Source organism: Centroberyx gerrardi, chromosome 4 (assembly GCF_048128805.1).
Source record: "Centroberyx gerrardi isolate f3 chromosome 4, fCenGer3.hap1.cur.20231027, whole genome shotgun sequence".
NCBI lineage: Eukaryota > Metazoa > Chordata > Actinopteri > Beryciformes > Berycidae > Centroberyx > Centroberyx gerrardi.
In genome coordinates this window covers 8,946,298-8,963,185 of record NC_136000.1, presented here as the reverse complement: position 1 = coordinate 8,963,185, position 16,888 = coordinate 8,946,298, and the positions used below count along the sequence as shown (strand labels likewise).

At 40.1% G+C, this 16,888-nt stretch overlaps 1 protein-coding gene across 1 annotated transcript; it reads right to left on the bottom strand.

Annotated features, from left to right (window-relative positions):
• Positions 1 to 605: 605 nt before the first annotated feature.
• On the bottom strand, positions 606 to 16,046 carry cat (catalase). The gene is made up of 13 exons (XM_071900823.2): positions 15,905 to 16,046; positions 14,102 to 14,273; positions 11,842 to 11,952; positions 9,699 to 9,829; positions 9,343 to 9,447; positions 7,502 to 7,627; positions 7,026 to 7,217; positions 6,012 to 6,164; positions 5,635 to 5,773; positions 4,844 to 4,974; positions 4,166 to 4,273; positions 3,174 to 3,257; positions 606 to 2,524 (listed from the first exon to the last, which is right to left on the bottom strand). The coding sequence occupies exons 1-13, from the start codon at positions 15,968 to 15,970 to the stop codon at positions 2,459 to 2,461; spliced, it is 1,584 nt and encodes a 527-aa protein (XP_071756924.1). The 5' UTR covers positions 15,971 to 16,046; the 3' UTR covers positions 606 to 2,458.
• Positions 16,047 to 16,888: the final 842 nt, after the last annotated feature.

Here is a 16,888-nt window from a genome sequence, read left to right as displayed (position 1 = left end):
CCCGTTTTGAACATAACATTAAACTTGTCTGTACGCAGCTTTAGTGAGGCTGCTGATGCCCTCTGGACTAAAAATCCCGTACTAAAAATTCTGCTCTTCTGAGCTACTTAAAAAAAAATAAAAAATAAAAAAATAACTAAAACTAAAGAGGAATTGAAAAAACATTTGAAAAACTACATAAAAATAAAAACTAATGAAGAATCCCAAACTCTCTGGAGCATCATCCGCTACTTGAAAATATTTCATCTTTCTCATGCTGTGTTCTTATTATGCACAGGCATTTTTTTTTTACAACTATTTTGTAAGCTTTTTTTTTTTTGCTGACACAGCAATATTGTTTTGTATTGGTGTTAAATCGTCATTGCAACACACAGACCTTACATTAAGCCTGCCATGATAGTTTATAATCCAGTTTGATTGCTTCACCAGAGTTGCGAATCCAGAGTTAAGCGGGGCCAGAGCGAGCGGGGCCAGTGTCTCGGCCGTGCGTCATGCTGAATTCTTCTGAAAAGGCGGAGCATTCAGTTTGCGCTACTAATACTATTTTTTTTTCCTAACCCATTGTGTCTCTTGATACTTTCAAGGAAAAGTTTCGACTCATTCGACTCTGTTAAATTTCAATTTAATTTCACACAGAGCCTGGACACAAGATCCAGGAAGATGCAAACCTGCCAGACACAAAGCAGTTTAAAAATTAATTCAAATGAAATTGCTCATAAGCTTTGATTATAAAAATTAATTGATACAGGCACTAAATATACATCTCATCTGAAAGACGTTCACAGATTGCATGTTAGCAAACAGACCAATTATATACAGACAGGCAATTGGATAGGGAACGTTTACAAACATACAGACTCACATCTATATCAGGTCACATGAAAAATTAATATAGGACATGGATACATTTGATTTCAAAATGCTGTTTCCTCCCGTCGGTCTTTGTGGTTCTTATAGGCTAAAAGAGACACCTTGGTATCTTTAACCTTGGTCAGTTACACTCAGATAAGTCTGCCCTGTCCAGGCTTCTCTCCAAACATTACTTCACTTTTAGTTTTGTGCCAAGGAAAGCAGACAAAGGCACATGAGAGGGAACCTTATGGAGGGTTTTCCATTTTAAAATGACATACTATTTCACACCTTGATTTCTTAGACACTGTAGATTTACCACCAATTTACATCTTTGACTTTAATGTAATAATAACACTGATACTTAGTGATGTACACAACCTCTCTCTACATACTGTATCAATAACTGCTGAAATCAATGCTCAAGTTCGCCTCCTCAAGGTGTTTTTGTCCAAAAGCCAAACTAGAACAATTCATAACTGATTACTCTTATTAAAAAGGTTACAGTCAATCTGTATCTAGTTTCAATGTGTTCGCAAAAAGGCACTGCAGAGTGGTTTTAGTTGTGAGGGAAATAACTTTGAATCTTTCCTCTATGACTGTATTGCTGCATATCTGATGAGATATGCACAGAGGAGCACAGGGATAACAACTTATATGGTACAACTGATTAAACTGATCATTTTCTCATCCCATTTTTATACCCATTTAACAAGATAAAATACCCTGTTTTCCATGATTAATTGCAATCTCTGGTAAGTTTATTCAAATTCTCAGTGGTTCAGCCCAGCATTAGCAAAGCTAGTCAAAACTGATCATTGTCCATATTGAAAAACACTGTAAATATTGTAAATATTGGCTTTGCGTTGTACATTTAATATTCACATAAAGTTTAAGAATGCATATTAAAGAGGCAAGCACCCTCAGAAGATGGATGGAATATAATGATGGGAATGAAAAGGGTAAAGATTGACCAGATCTGGATTCTTCTCCTAGGGCTTTAGTCTGACTGATATTATATCTCTCTGAACTCTGGATAAATAAAAGAGTTGAATCATCATAAAATCAACTCAGTGTAGTAGTACACACACACACACACACACACACAGCCTGAGGAATTATTGGAAATAATCAGCATTTACCATAGCACTCAAACAAGGGGGGTTGCGGTCAATTCACTTAATGCACTGGATTCAAAATGCACACCGAAACTCCAAATCAGCGTTCCCACACTCACTCGGACATCAAATCAAAGACTTTTCAATGACTTTCAAGGTCTTTTTTGGTGAAATTCAAGGACTCAGATTGGCATGTTTTGGGCATTAGTCAATTGGACATCATAGAGGTCATTTCATCATCATAGAGCTCATTTTTTTACTCATGAGCTTGTCAAGTCAACACCACTGCTCTGTCAACACCACTGATTTTTGAAGAAAATCCACTGTCTGGACAGATTGAATTGAAAATGATCTAGTTCCAACCCTGACACTAAAGGATGGTTAGTAGTACAATCTTAAGTGCAATCTTGTTTCTGGTAGTAGCAGTTGGTAATCAAGTGCAACGGCTTGCAGGTAGATGGGGTGTGGCCCCCTGGTGGAGATTTAAGGCATCACATCTTGGAGGCGGCAGCGATGGTTGAAGCTCCTGGACGGCTGTACACATGCACAGTTGTGTTCTGAGAAAGAAGAGAGAGAGCAAGTGAACTTATATTCACTTTGGGTTCAAAGAGAAACTGGTACCATCATGAAAGGCATTAAAACAAAAAACAGTCACAACAAAACTCGGGTAAAATAGACGAGGTGAATGACTGGGATAAAAGCAGGGGTGAATACAAATCTTTTTCATGTCATTCCAGGGACAAAGAAAAAAAAAAAAAAAGATTTAAAGATGGTTCACTGAGCAATGCGCCCGTTTTCTGTCATGAAATTACAAAATAAATTCTTTAATTTCTGCATTTCCTCCCACATGTTCTCACCATGAGGCTGTATCCCAGCAATCTCCAACGGCCCAATCCAAAATTAAAGAATAGTGCCACTTCACCCAAGTGCAGGCTTTGTTTATATTTAGTTTGTTGGATTCAAGACATTTTTCTACATGGACTGACCTGAGCTCTTTATATACATTGACCCCATATTTTGGATTAAAGATATATTTTGAAGTTGTAGATGCTTTACATTTGAAAATACTGGAGCAAACTTCCAACAGCTGCAAAGAAGTTTTACATTTTAAAAACTTGATGGGGCCTTTAAAATCGACTTGAAACTTGTTCTTGCTCAGAGTCAAAAGCTGGTAGGTGATCACCAACAGAGAGGAAGTGGGTTTACCTTCTGGGCCTCGGCGTTGTACTTGTTGAGAAGGGCCTGGACCCGGTTTGCATAGTCTGAATGAACAGCCATCAGGTTCTGGACCTGCAGGAGGAACGAGACAACGAGAATCAATCAAGTTCCTCAACAGCAACTTTCAGCGTTTCTCTTGGGTTAACATTTCACATAACCTTTAACTTTTTGGTGGATGCTTTTACTCAAAACGCCTTACTGTGACTTGACCCCAGTAGACTCTGGCAGTGTTAATGCCTCCCTCTACCCATTGCTATACAAAACCAGGGTTCTTGTGTTGGTGTGGTTTGGTGGCAGGTGAGGGATGCATGAGTCAAGAGATAGAAATAAATGTCCACATGCAAGATAATGAACTCATTTAATGTGATTTTATCAGTTTGGGAAATGTCTTTGTGGTAGTTCTGTAGGATATTGTAGTGGACGAACACATAAATCTGGATAAGATTTGAAGATTTTGCTCAGTGGGTCTTCAACTACACTGTCATATGTGTATGAAAACTGAATAACATTTACACCCACCCACCCAGACTTTTCCACACCTGCGTAGGATCCTTGGTAAGACTTAGTGTACAAGTTAATTTCCAAAATGCTATATATCCATTTTGGGGAAAACAAACAAAAAAAAACACAACTTCACCTGAAGTTTGTCATTCAGTATTTCTAAAATACAGCGATTCCAGTCTACAAAAGTGCTATAATTTCATCAGCCAAGGACTTAAGTTAACTACTATACTTTAAAAAGTACCATGATTTGTCTTAATTTTGTCTGATCAATTAATTTGTAAGAGATGTCACCTTATTAAAATGGTGGACATCTCTTTTTCGAAAACACAACTCTTGATCTCCGTCCTAGCTCACCCAGCCAAAAATACCAGATTTCAAGATTAGTCACATAAAAGGGGGAGCATGGAAGGTGACAAGATTGGATAGATTGTGGAGTTTTATCACAGAGCGGACGCTGAAAGGTGATGCGGCCTCACCATGCGTTTCTGGATGAAGAGCTGGGCTCCCTTCAGGGCTCCCGCCATGTTCTGGCAAAGTCTCTGCCGCTCCTCTTCGTTCAGCACCTCAGAGTAGAAGGTACGCACCTGTAATGCAGCACAATGGAAAAGTCAAGTCACTGGTCACAGTTAAGACAAATCTAAACAAGATTCATTGAAGTGCATTTTACAAAGAAGTGTCACCACCATTTAAAAGGGGCATCAAGTAATCTATGACCTTTATTAAATTCTATCGCAACAACCCACTAAATTCCCTTCAAGTCACTGGTATTTATCTACAACCCTATAAACTTCCTGTATTATGGTCATTTTGTGCTAGGGGGCAACAAAAATCTTTCTTATTGCCCCTTTAGACATTTTGAGGTTTGATGAAGAATTCTTTTGGCTTTATTTTGGCTATATTTTCTAGGCTTGACTGTCTTTTTAAATGTTACAGCACAGTAATTCAGCGTTTCAACTGTCTTTTGTAAATCTGTGATGTTGCTGACAATAAACTACTAATAATATTATAAAGAGAATGATAGAGAAAGCAAGCAAGGAAGTAAAGGAATGTGAGTGTGTGAATGAGTGTGTGTGTGTGTGTGAGAGAGAGACACAAATCAGACACACACCTGCTTACTCAGCTCTCATGTGGGCACAGAAATCACTGACTCATACCTGAGTGTAATTATCATCATCTGCACTGTTGTAGCGGCCCACATCTGGAGAAACCTTGAACTTGGACTCCACAAAGTGAGGCTGGATGTCTGGGGCGCTGAAGCTGTTGGGATAGTAGTTTGGAGCGCCACCTAGAGGCCAGACAGAACAGACACTGGTGAGCCAGGAAGGAAGAAAAACAGATGTTTTTTTGTCCTACGGCCAAGGGTTACATTACATACATACATACATAAATTACATGGTTATAACTAAAATGATAACTATGATTATTTTGGTAGATACTGTAATCATGATTACAAGTCTTGATGATTTGAGGAATTATTTTACTGCACTTTTTGCATTTTCGATCAACATCTCAACTATTTTTAACTACACTGGGTGTTCCAAGTTAAATGTTTTAACATTTAACCAACATTTAGCCAAAATGCCTATATTGTATGAATATTAATAGTGTTCATTACCAATCAAAGTTTGGACACACCTGATTGAATGTGCTATGTTTTTCATTATCCCCCCCGCCAAAAAAAACAAAAACAAAACCCAAACCCAAAAATGCATGTGTCCAAACTTTTGACTGGTAGTGTAAACTAAAATCACAATGTCTGATTATACAGGATTAATTGTTCAGCCCTACCAGAGCACCAGTGGGCGCTCTAGGTTTTGTTCCTGAACAGTCTCCTTATCTATCTTGAATAGTTGCAAAGATATCTTGGTGGATGGACACATGGAAACACACACACACACACACTAGTGATGTGATTGTGGGGTGCTGAGCCCAGGTGATGACTGACCCTGGTTGTCGAACATGCACATGGGCCCGTCCCGCTGGTAGTTGGCCACGCGGGTCCTGAAGGGGCAGTTGACAGGCAGCTGCAGGTAGTTGGCTCCTAGCCGGTGTCTGTGTGTGTCTGGGTAGGAGAAGAGACGACCCTAACGGAGACAGACAGGACATGGCATTGCTATGGAGCATTTACTCCTTTAGTTCTGTTCGTTTGAGCAGGTGAGAACAATGCCATTGCGGTAAATGGTTTCTTGATGTTGTTTGTGGTGTAACAGCATAGTCAGGCTCATAATGACAGCAGACTGTCTTAAAATATGTGGCCAATTACTGAACCTTTTACATGATATCCATCACTGGAATACATGCCACAAAACAGCTCGCCCCTACCTGCAGCATCTTGTCGGGGCTTGGCTCAATGCCCGGTGGCATGTTGCTGGGGTCGAAGGCCAGCTGCTCCACCTCTGCAAAGTAGTTGACGGGGTTTCTGTTGAGCACCAACTTCCCCACTGGGATCAGTGGGTATTGTTTATGCGACCAAACCTGCATGTAGAGAGATTAACGAAGGGAAACATTTATAAATCCAGGTAAGTGTTTTGCCGTGCATGCATGACCTTTCTCAAAACTGCCTCATTTCACATTTGTATAGTTATTTCTATAGTGCAAATTATTCACACCCGGAGCCTGCTCAGTACAACCACAGACCTCTACTGTTGGCCTGAAAAGCCAACAGCAGAAGTGGAGTGGAGCTTTCCAGTGGTGCTTTTATATCCTCCACTAGGACATTTGAGGGTGCACTTATTACACCTATTGGTTGGATAACTAACTAAATAAAGAAATTAACAAAGTATTTCTCACAATCCAGAGCAAAGTGAAATAAAAATGAGGCTGCCAAGAACAGTTACTCCACATGCAAATGTTGTGGTTGCCCCAGGGATCTGCGATTCCACAATTATAGTTTTTCTATGAACTGCTAAGATACGATTCTGCATTGGTAATTCATTTAGCAGAAAAATGGCTTGTTAGCACTGTTCCTCATTTGAACTGATGGATGCCACTAGCTGCAAGTTTCAGATTGTTGTGGAAGTTGTCAGAACTGCTAACAATGTTGTCAACCTACATTAAGCCGAAAACATACTTCCAATAATGTGAATAGTGCCTAGCAATAGCAGATTACAGTATTCCACAACAAGTTATAGTGCGAATGCGTCCGGTCAAACTATTTTTACCACTGCAACACTCAACTTTAATAATAGAACATATAATTTAAAAAAAAAAAGTTTAGAAAAAAAGTTAAGCAAAGAAACAGTTACTACCACACTAACCATTTTGTTCTAGCAGATAGAAATATATTTCACAGAGCTCTGAAGACCCAGTTTGCTCTGCGGGGGAGGAATGCAGTACCTTGGTAAGATCGAAGGGGTTGAACTGGAACTTCTCAGCCTGCTCAAAGGTCATGACCTGGATGTAGAAGGTCCAGGAGGGGAAGTTGCCATTGGCGATCGCATTGAAGAGGTCTCCGATGCCGTAGTCTGGGTTGGTGGATGCCAGGTGGTCTGCCTGCTCCACCGTCAGATTCTTTATCCCTTGATCAGTCTAAAAAAAAAAAAAAAGACAAAAAAAACTGTTGAAGTCATGCTGTGTTGTGAAATTTTTTGTTGTTTGATTCAAGTTTAACATCTCCTTTTCCATTAACTATTTTTTTTTTTTTTTTACCTGCACCATGCATCTTTCTAACCATCTTGAGAAGACTGAATGAGAATATTAATTGTCCTCTCAACACTTTCTATCGGTATCCGACGACAGAAATAATCATTTTAGTAATTCTAACTCTGTTAAGACAAATGCTGAATGAGGGTTGAATCTGGGTTTAGGCCGACCTTATAGTGGAACTTGCAGTAGACGGGTTGGCCCTCGGCATTAAGCAGTTTGAAGGTGTGAGAGCCGTAGCCGTTCATGTGACGGTGGCCATCAGGCAATCCTCGATCGCTGAAGAGAAAGGACACCTGGAGGGAGAGACAGGACAGCAGCCACCAGATGAGGAGAAGTCACAGGAAGGTTTATTGGGTTAATCACTGCTGGCTGGGAGAATCTTTCTGGAGGTAAACTATCAATCCATTACTGCAAGTGCATCCATCCCGAGGCAAAATATTGACCAAGACTTGAGAATATTTCATGAATAATTTAAATCAAGTTAGGGACTGTTCGTTATTTATGAGAGGGGAGGGGGTGGTGCAAAACGGGGGAGGCACGTCAAATCATTTTTTAAGCACTGGGGAGGGACTTATGTTTTTTTATTTTGGCTTTAAGGGAGGGACATACAACTTTAAAATGGTTGTATTTTGTATTTATTTTAAATACATTTCTTCCCGGTGGACAGCCACAATACCCACATGGGTTTGCGTCGTGTCCGGGCTCATATTCTTCACAGTCCCTACAGGAAAGACACCGGCTTCATGTATAAATGTTGCGCACGTACAAAAAGGTTGTGTACGCTGGTTTTCACGCACGCGTCGGGATGTATAAAAATGAACTTAACGTGAGAACTTTAGACCATGCGTACGCACATTTGTCTGGCTTTGTCAGTTGGCGACGCCAAACTACAAAGTAGTGAAACTCTCCAAATGTTTCGAAATAACGTTTTCACTCGATTCACTGTGCTATGTCTATGAAGTAGTCAATGAAATACCATAATTATTTCCGCTGATACACCATAATAGTTTGATTATTTATGTGGATAATGTTTAACATTAGAAAGGCCAAAACCCATCTGGCATTGTTATTTTCAATTTTTAGTTCCTCCAACACTGGAGGAAATTGGTATTTTTTCCTCCCTCCATGACTTTTCCTAAATATGAGGGTTTTAAATGAATGAAAAAAGCCACTTAGGAAATAGATACAGGCACTCTCCGCTATATCGCCACGTTGGTTTGTGTGAATGCGCGTCTCTCTCTCCTCCGGCTCGCTTCAAGTAGGTCTGACTTATTGAGCACAATGAAAACCTAGTCAAACTAATTTCCCACAGATGACATCAGGCCTTACAGTGCCAAAACCAAGATCGCCAGTAAACTGGACAGTTTTCTTTGTTTATGTGACATGGAGATGTTAACGCACGTCGGGGACTGTACCGCTGCCAACTGCACAGAGGTCTATGGCGCACAGGAGGCGAGGCGCACAGATCCATCTCTCCCGGGAAGAAAACGCAGTGTCGGGTGGGCAGATGCACTCGGAATAAGTCCTGGAACAAGTGTGTGATGTCCAAACGAGTTGTGTGTAGTACCTGCTCACACAAACCACCACAAGTTGTGCGCTGACTGCGGGACTGAACGGTAAGAAAGGAAAGGCCACCCATGCGTAAAACTAAAAAAAAAAGCAGTGTAGAAAAAAATGCCACAAATTGCCATATTTGGAGCTGCAGCGCTGCGAACACTGGACATAAAAAGTCATCAGTTCTAATTTTATTTTATCAATTCATAATTTGACAATCAACATATGGTTGGAAAAGGTCAGCCTTTGCTTTTTATTTTCTCCAATACTACCTACCTTTGGTGTGAATATAATAAAATATGGTTATTTATGGTGGAGGGAGGGTCATGCATTTTCCCCCAGTCACTCAGGGAGGCTCAAGAAAAAATATTTGCAGCTCCGGGGAGGGTCAAGATTAAAAAAAAAACAAAGTCACACCCCCCCGCCCTCTCATAAATAAGAAACAGTCCCTTACCTGATGCAGACTCTCGGGCCTCAGGCTCCAGAAGTCCCACACCATGTCGGGGTCCTTCATGTGGGTTTGGGGGTTACGCTTCTGGGAGTGGATGAAGGACGGGAACTACAGGGGGTAAAAGGCACAGGTCAGTGAATACATTGTACACTTGATTTATTTATTTTATTTATTTATTTACTTGAGTTAACAAGAACATCTACACAAAAACTTGTGTAGAGACTCTGTAAGTAAAAGTAATGGGAGTTCATTTCATGGGGAATGTCAGTGGGGAGAGCTGGCAGTTTGTTGTTGTTGACTCACCACTACTGAATGAATACCAGAGAGATATTGGCTCATACACCACCACACCCACTCACCAGCAGGGCGTCCCTGATAAAGAAGATAGGGGTGTTGTTGCCCGTCAGGTCCCAGTTGCCCTCGTCAGTGTAAAACTTGACAGCGAAGCCTCGGGGATCACGCACGGTGTCTGCTGAGCCCGATTCCCCAGCTGGAACAAAATGCACACGTTAAAAAGCGGAATAACTTTCAATTCAAGAATTAACATTAATATCCCTGTCTGCAAGTTTTAGCGGGTTGAATCTAAGGTTTTTTAAGACCTTTTAATGCCAGTTAGAATGAAATACAAGACCAATTTGGCAACTGAAATTAATGTTAAAATGACTATAGTCCTGTCAGAATATAGGTGTGACTGGGCTGATTTCTCACCCCCAAAAAAAACATAATTTTTAAAAGATCTCTTAGAAGTGTCTTGTTTTTGATGTTTGTTTTCTTTTTGTAAACTATGTTTGTTTTCTTTCTTTTTGTAAACTGAAAATCTATAAATAAAGTGTTTAAAAAAAAAAAAAGAAGTGTCTTGTTTTTGGTTGTGGGAGACAAGTGAGTGTTGACTTGGTGGTAGAAGACTATTCACAGTGGGATTCTTCTCTGAGTGTAAGGCTAAATCCAGCCTAAAGCTTGCATACTGCTAGGACAGAGACCGATATACAGTCCGACGATCCTGTCAAAAATAGCTTTCTTCACTCTTAAAAAGATCTGACACCGTACTTTTTTGGCTTTTGGGGTCATGGAGAGTGACTGACACTTGTGCGTCAACGCTGACACACTAGAGACCACTGTTTTCTCTCGCAGACCTGTCAATCACACAGACAAACACTGTTCTCTCTCTTGGGCACCTTATGCAGTCAAAACCACACTGAAACACACCAAAGTCAAATTCTACTTTTCCTCCATGCTGAACACCATTTTTCTCAACAACAACAGAGAGGAAAAGTCCCATCCCCCCTCAAATGCGATGCCGTAGATTGGCCCTATTTAGCCAAATTAAATTCTGGTGTCAGGTATGGATTCTAGCGGTAAAAGGTTCTCTGCGGAAAGTGATGAATCAAAACTTAAGCAGTCGTAGGTACTGTAGGTGTTGACATTTTGTTTGAATTCAGCAAAAGTAACCCCCATGAGCATAAATGAGAAAGATAATATGTCAGACTCTCAGCAATATTGATGCTGCTATTTGCTTTCAAAGTAAGTTTTTAGGCTCACACACCTGACCAACTGAGGCAAACTCTGGGAGCCTTAGTTAGGGGGATGGGACACACTTCTCGGGTTGCAGCCCCACTTAATTCAGGCTGATGTGTATTTTTACATAACAATCTTGCCTAGTGGAGCTTTCAGTGCGACTAGCATTTTGCAATTTGAAGTTAATCATATCACCCAAATCTTTAATCTCCCCAGAACAAGTTCATGTAGCCCCCTGCCCAACCCCCATGTTTACTTTTCACTAACCCTTTCTCCCAACACATTGTCTTTTCATCATTTTCTTTGGATCTGTCTGTATCTGTTATTGTTTGTTTTTGTCTTTGACCTCTTTGTTTGTATTGTTACATATTTGCACTAATGAAACAAAAAAAAGTGTGAGTAGCTTACACTCGCACCTTCTGACCCCACTCATATTAATCTCATTAACCATCTGTGCCAACACACCACCACCGAAGTGGCCCATCCCCGGGCTACAGGCTAACTGCCAAAAGCAAAGTATATACAGTATAAACACTAAAGTTTTGACTCACCACATTTTTCTTTATTTTTACTATTTTCCACATTTTAGAATAATAATAAAGACATCAAAACTATGAAATAACACAAATGGAATTATGCAGAGACCAAAAAAGTGTTAAACAAATCAAATTTCATTTCTTTAAAAGTAGCCATCCTTTGCTTTGATGGAAAGGCAAAGGCTTTGGAGAGAAATTACATACATAGGCATCAACTTCACTATTTATATTTGTCTAAAAAAATAATTTCAAGCATTTAAGGATAAGCCGTTAGATCAAAATGGCTTTAAGATAATGAAAAACATAATGCATTCAATCAGGTGTGTGAAAACTTTTGACCGGTAGTGTATATGCATGTATTTCATTGACATAGAAAAGGCTTGCCTCTCACTGAAGTGACTGACTTACAGGCTCAAATCCAGATCTGAACTCAGCTCATGGTGAGTCTTACCCACGGTGGAGAAGCGGACAGCGATGGGTGTCGTTTTGCCAACGTGCTCGAACACCTTGGCCTTGCAGAAGCGAGTGATGTCATGAGTCACCTCAAAGTAGCCAAACGCCCCTGTGCAATGGGAAAAAAAACAGACATGGACAGGTCAATTAACAGGTAGTTGGAGTATTTACAAATAAAAGAGCAGGATTCTGACACATTTTCCTTTTCATAATTCCATAAATTTTACATAACATACATCAATGTATTGGCTGAATTGGAATATTTTGGCTGTTGTTCATTATGATGTTTGAGCTGGGCAACATCTGCAACTCTATAGCTGAAAATTATTCTTCACAATGCCAAATGTCACAGTATTTAAAATGTGTACTCAAATACAGTATGTTGTCATTTGTCATGCTTTTTCCAAAATGTTGTGCAACTGTCATACTTTTCCAGACCTTGAAATTATCAAATTAATTTTCCATACCATCTAGACTTCCATAAGAATGACGAAAAAGCTTTTTTCAAAGAGACATTTAGCTGAAGAAAAAATGCTATTTGTTGTGTGACTTGGCATAATCCCTCTCTGAATCCAGCTTTAGCCCGAGGTTTGCTCCAGAAGTTGGATTAAGTCCATTTTCTTCCTCTTTACATATAAGAAATATTCAGCTACACGTCTTTTGTAAGCCAGCTGGCACTAATATCACTTTTTCATTACCAGTGCAATTCAGGCAATTAAATTTAAAATTCATCCATTACTTTTACTAGACAATATACATTTAAACAATATAGTTTCAAACCTTTGGGGTACAAAAAGTATTGTGATTATTATTTTTTTTTTTAATCCATTAGACTAGAGAGACATGATATTCTTGTGTGATCATGCTTGCATATCTGATGTGTTTTATGTAGCTCTTGATATCGAATTTTAGTATTCAGGAGATTTTCAGGTAACCTGGCCAGATATCTGATACCAGTACTGGTGTTTTTTTGCCTTTGCTCATGCTTGTGATGCAGGCAACAAAACCCACTTTGTTTTAAATTCAAATTTAACAGGTTTAGGCTAAGACAAATGTTAAGCTATGCACCTCTGTTTTCACAGTCAAAATAAATGGGTTGAAGTTATTCATCATTTGTCTAACGACACCAAAGTTGCCTCATTCTCCACCAGCATTCCACCTTCCTACTTAACAAGTTACAGCAACAATTTCTATAATTGAGTGATAGTTATGGTTACTTACAACATACTGTGCTCAGTGTGCAATGTGTCAGGTCAGAGGTCAGACTGTTACCATTAGAAAGCAGGGTGGCCAAGTGATTAGACAAACCCAGGACTGAGAACTCGGAAATCACTTTAAATAAACCAATTGATGTTCATTACGTTGAATTGCACCAAAACCAAAACTATTCAACTCAAATTATATTCCCTAAAATATGGCAAATGTCATTTTGTTAGAAATGTTAGTTTATATATGCTTGGTATCATTAATTTAGACAACAAAATTGCTTATCATGATATTACAATACCACAATTTCATCAAGATATGCCCCCGTTTAAAGACACTGAGCCCGACCTGCTCGCTCTTGGTAAAGTCGCTCTGAATTGGAGTATCAGCTAAATGCCTTAAATATATGACTGTCAAATGTTCCCAGTGGCAGTCTGATTCACATCTTACTGCTCAGACTTGTTGGGTGTTACATCACCATGACCGGGAAGAACTGCAGCTCCACTGCAGCGGGCCTACAAACATCATGCGTTCAACATCTGCTCACGGTCTTTGACCTCGCTCTGAATAGCCTTCACAGCAGATTAGTATTCGTCCATGGAACTGATCCATAACAGCAACTTACCTTCATTTGCTTTTTTTTACCCCTAATTTTTCATCAGTTCATGTTTTTTGCTAACTTTGGGGAGGTGATGTGGTTGGAGGTGCACCAATGTATGAGTAGGTGTACATCATTTTAGATTTTTTGCCATTATCAATTACCAATCTGAAGTGAAAAACTAGTCAGACTATCAAATTCTTAATATTTGAATTTGTTAAATCTGATAATGCATCCCCTTTCTGTTTGTGTAGTGGAATTAACTGACTGGCATCACTGCAGTGTGAGCAACAGCGCTGTGCTCGCTGATGTGCAACTTTAATAAGTACTTTAATACTGTAAAGGTGCTTCAAGTAGCATTTTAAAAATCAATAATTCTGAGCCGTTAATTTTATTACTGGAGACAAATGAGACCGTATCCAGGAAGGCCAATCCTCTGCTGCCCGACTCTCACCTGCCCCTTTGGCGTGCACCACTCTCTCTGGGATCCGCTCCCGGTCGAAGTGGGCCATCTCGTCAGTGAAGACCACGTCCTGCACCAGCAGAGGGCCCCGGGGTCCTGCAGTCTGCTCGTTCAGCTTGTCGCCAATGGGAACCCCGGCCCCTGTGGTCAGCGTATCTGGCCTCTGTTACACACAACGTCCGCATTAACAAAACCACACGTTCATTCATTTAGGCAAGCTATGGCCATTATGAAGAGATCAATGGCATGTGTGTGTGCATCACAACCCAAATTTTATATCCTATGCCTTCACAAATGCATTCCTACACACTATATCCAGTCATCATATCATATCACACTATATCAGTCATTAGGGATGGGACAATATCGCAATACAAACATGTGACAATACGTATCGTGGGGCAGAAAAGTGAAAAAAATATTAGCTCCATTTTATTCTGCTGTCGTAATCTCAAATGAGACGGCTTGCCCATCACAACTTCACAAGCTCTCCATCCAAATGATATTATTTACACTTTGTAAGGGAATTTTTAAATTGTTGTTTCTAACAAGCCAATGCCATTGCCAAATCATGGCAAATTTCTCCTACTGTCTGTGGAAAACAACAGTTCCACCATAGTACACCACATAATCTCTGGACAACTCCCCACAGCTGCTATGTGAACTGGCTGCCACCCCACCACTGCTACTATTGTTTATTCCATCCAATTATTATCATCTCGCACTTGTTGCACAATCTGTGGGACAGACTGCTACTGCCTGGTTCATCTTATTTATTTTAAATAGTGTTGTTTGCACCCTGTAGCCCCAGTACATTGCATTATTCACTGCACCAATTATTTGATTATTAATAAGCCTGCTGCAAAACTGTGTGGTTGCAGTGTTGTCAATAGCCTGTGCAGTGAAATCTGTATGCATGTCCCATGTAGACTAAGCTGCAGGAATTAGGTCTCCTTCGATTTGACTGCAGTAAAGGGCAAACTACAAAATGTCAATGTTACACTATCTGTAGCACCTGAGGCAGTGCAGAAGAGAGTACAATTTGGCTGAGTGTGATGCGGAGATAGCAGTGCGGTTAGCTTGTTTTGTACTTTACCATTGTTTATTATTATAGCCTTGCTTCCCTTCCAAGGTTCTGGTTATATAACCATGAGCTGACAGGGTTGAAGTTCAACCACAGTCTGTGCAACTGGACAATGACCTACTTAAAGCCTTTTCCCCTCTTTTCCCCTCTGTGTCCTAACATTACATATTGCTTCTATCTTGAGCTCAGCATGATGTAGCATCTGAGAGTTTGCTCAAATATTTTTTAAAAAGTATGCCCAGCAAGCTTGTCGCGTTTTCTTCATGAACTGGCAATTAGATTTACTGAACTAATACCATTTTCCTCCAAGTTAGCTAAGGATATTTCAGCTGCTCTCCTGCTGATTGTTTGTGTTTTGAAAACAGTGGGCGATCCCTTGTTTGATTTCTTTGTCAAGCAACAGAAAAGCATCAGGCTAGTTGTGCCAGTTAGCTAATATTACCCGGGTTGCTAGTGAGCTCTTTCCACCACCAACCCTTTCAAAAGGCCAAACGACACTAAATAACACGAACTATTAGGTCAAATTAGAGATAATCTATTAACATGTCTGCAAAATCTGCCTTGGTTTTTGGACAGCATCTCGCCCTGCAAGCTAGCTTCAGTGTGTTGCTGTAGTGCCACGGTACCTCAAACGACCTCTCACCCATTTCCCCAAGTCAACCAGCACTGCGCAACCAACAACACTTGATCACATGCGGATAAATACAGACCTGAGAGCTGCGGTTCTCCTTCCACAGCTTCATTTGGTCGGTAGCTTTGTCTCTGTTCTCAGCCATCTCGACAGGTAAGTACCAACGGGCGATTAGACAGCCGATACGAAGGGAAACGTTATATCTTATTTATCCAATGCTTCAAAAATTCTTCCTGGACTTTGCACGATTTGGCTCCACCTCCTCCTGCGCCCCTCTCTTCTGATTGGCTGCTGAAAGCCAACTGACCTACTTTTGGATAAGGTGGAAAAGGTCCCAACCGAAGACTACATATGTTTTACAAATGAACCACTCCATAATAAAAAAGCGGCCCACCTTTTGGGCGTTAACTCTAAGTTATTTCCCCAATTTTGCCTCATACAGAAATGAGCATGAGCATGAGCCACACATGATGCTGTTACCATAGCGACCAATCTGCGACTGACATGATCTGCAGCAAGGTATACACTTGTACAGACCACCTGCCACAAAGTGGGCAGGGGAGTGACCTCAGGAAAAACATATATATTGAGGCCATGATTTACTACATTGAGGGTACAAAATGCTTTTGCGTGCACACGTGACAGACCTTGTTTCCTATCTTTTGATTAATTTGTTTGCTAATTTTCATAATTTTGTGTGCACAATTTCAGAATTCATGCAAGTAAATTAACACAAGCACACGCGCAATTTAGCTTATTCAGTAAGATTCAAACTTTCACCCACTTGCCCTTATTAGTTGAATTTAATTGATTGCATGTTTATTTAATTTTGTTACATTTTTTTCTCTGAATACAGATTTATTCAGTTTAAACAGGCTTTTGCTAAGGTATAAAGGTTAGAGATTTGTTAATAAAGTTTTATTTCAGGATGAGTTATTGTTAGGGCTACGCCATCTTGAATATGCATACTTCTGTTGTAGACTTTATAGTTGAGTTGCAAAGATTTGTATCGGTCAACACAGAGCCTCCAGCACATCTCAGAAAGGTGAGGTTGAGGTTGTAC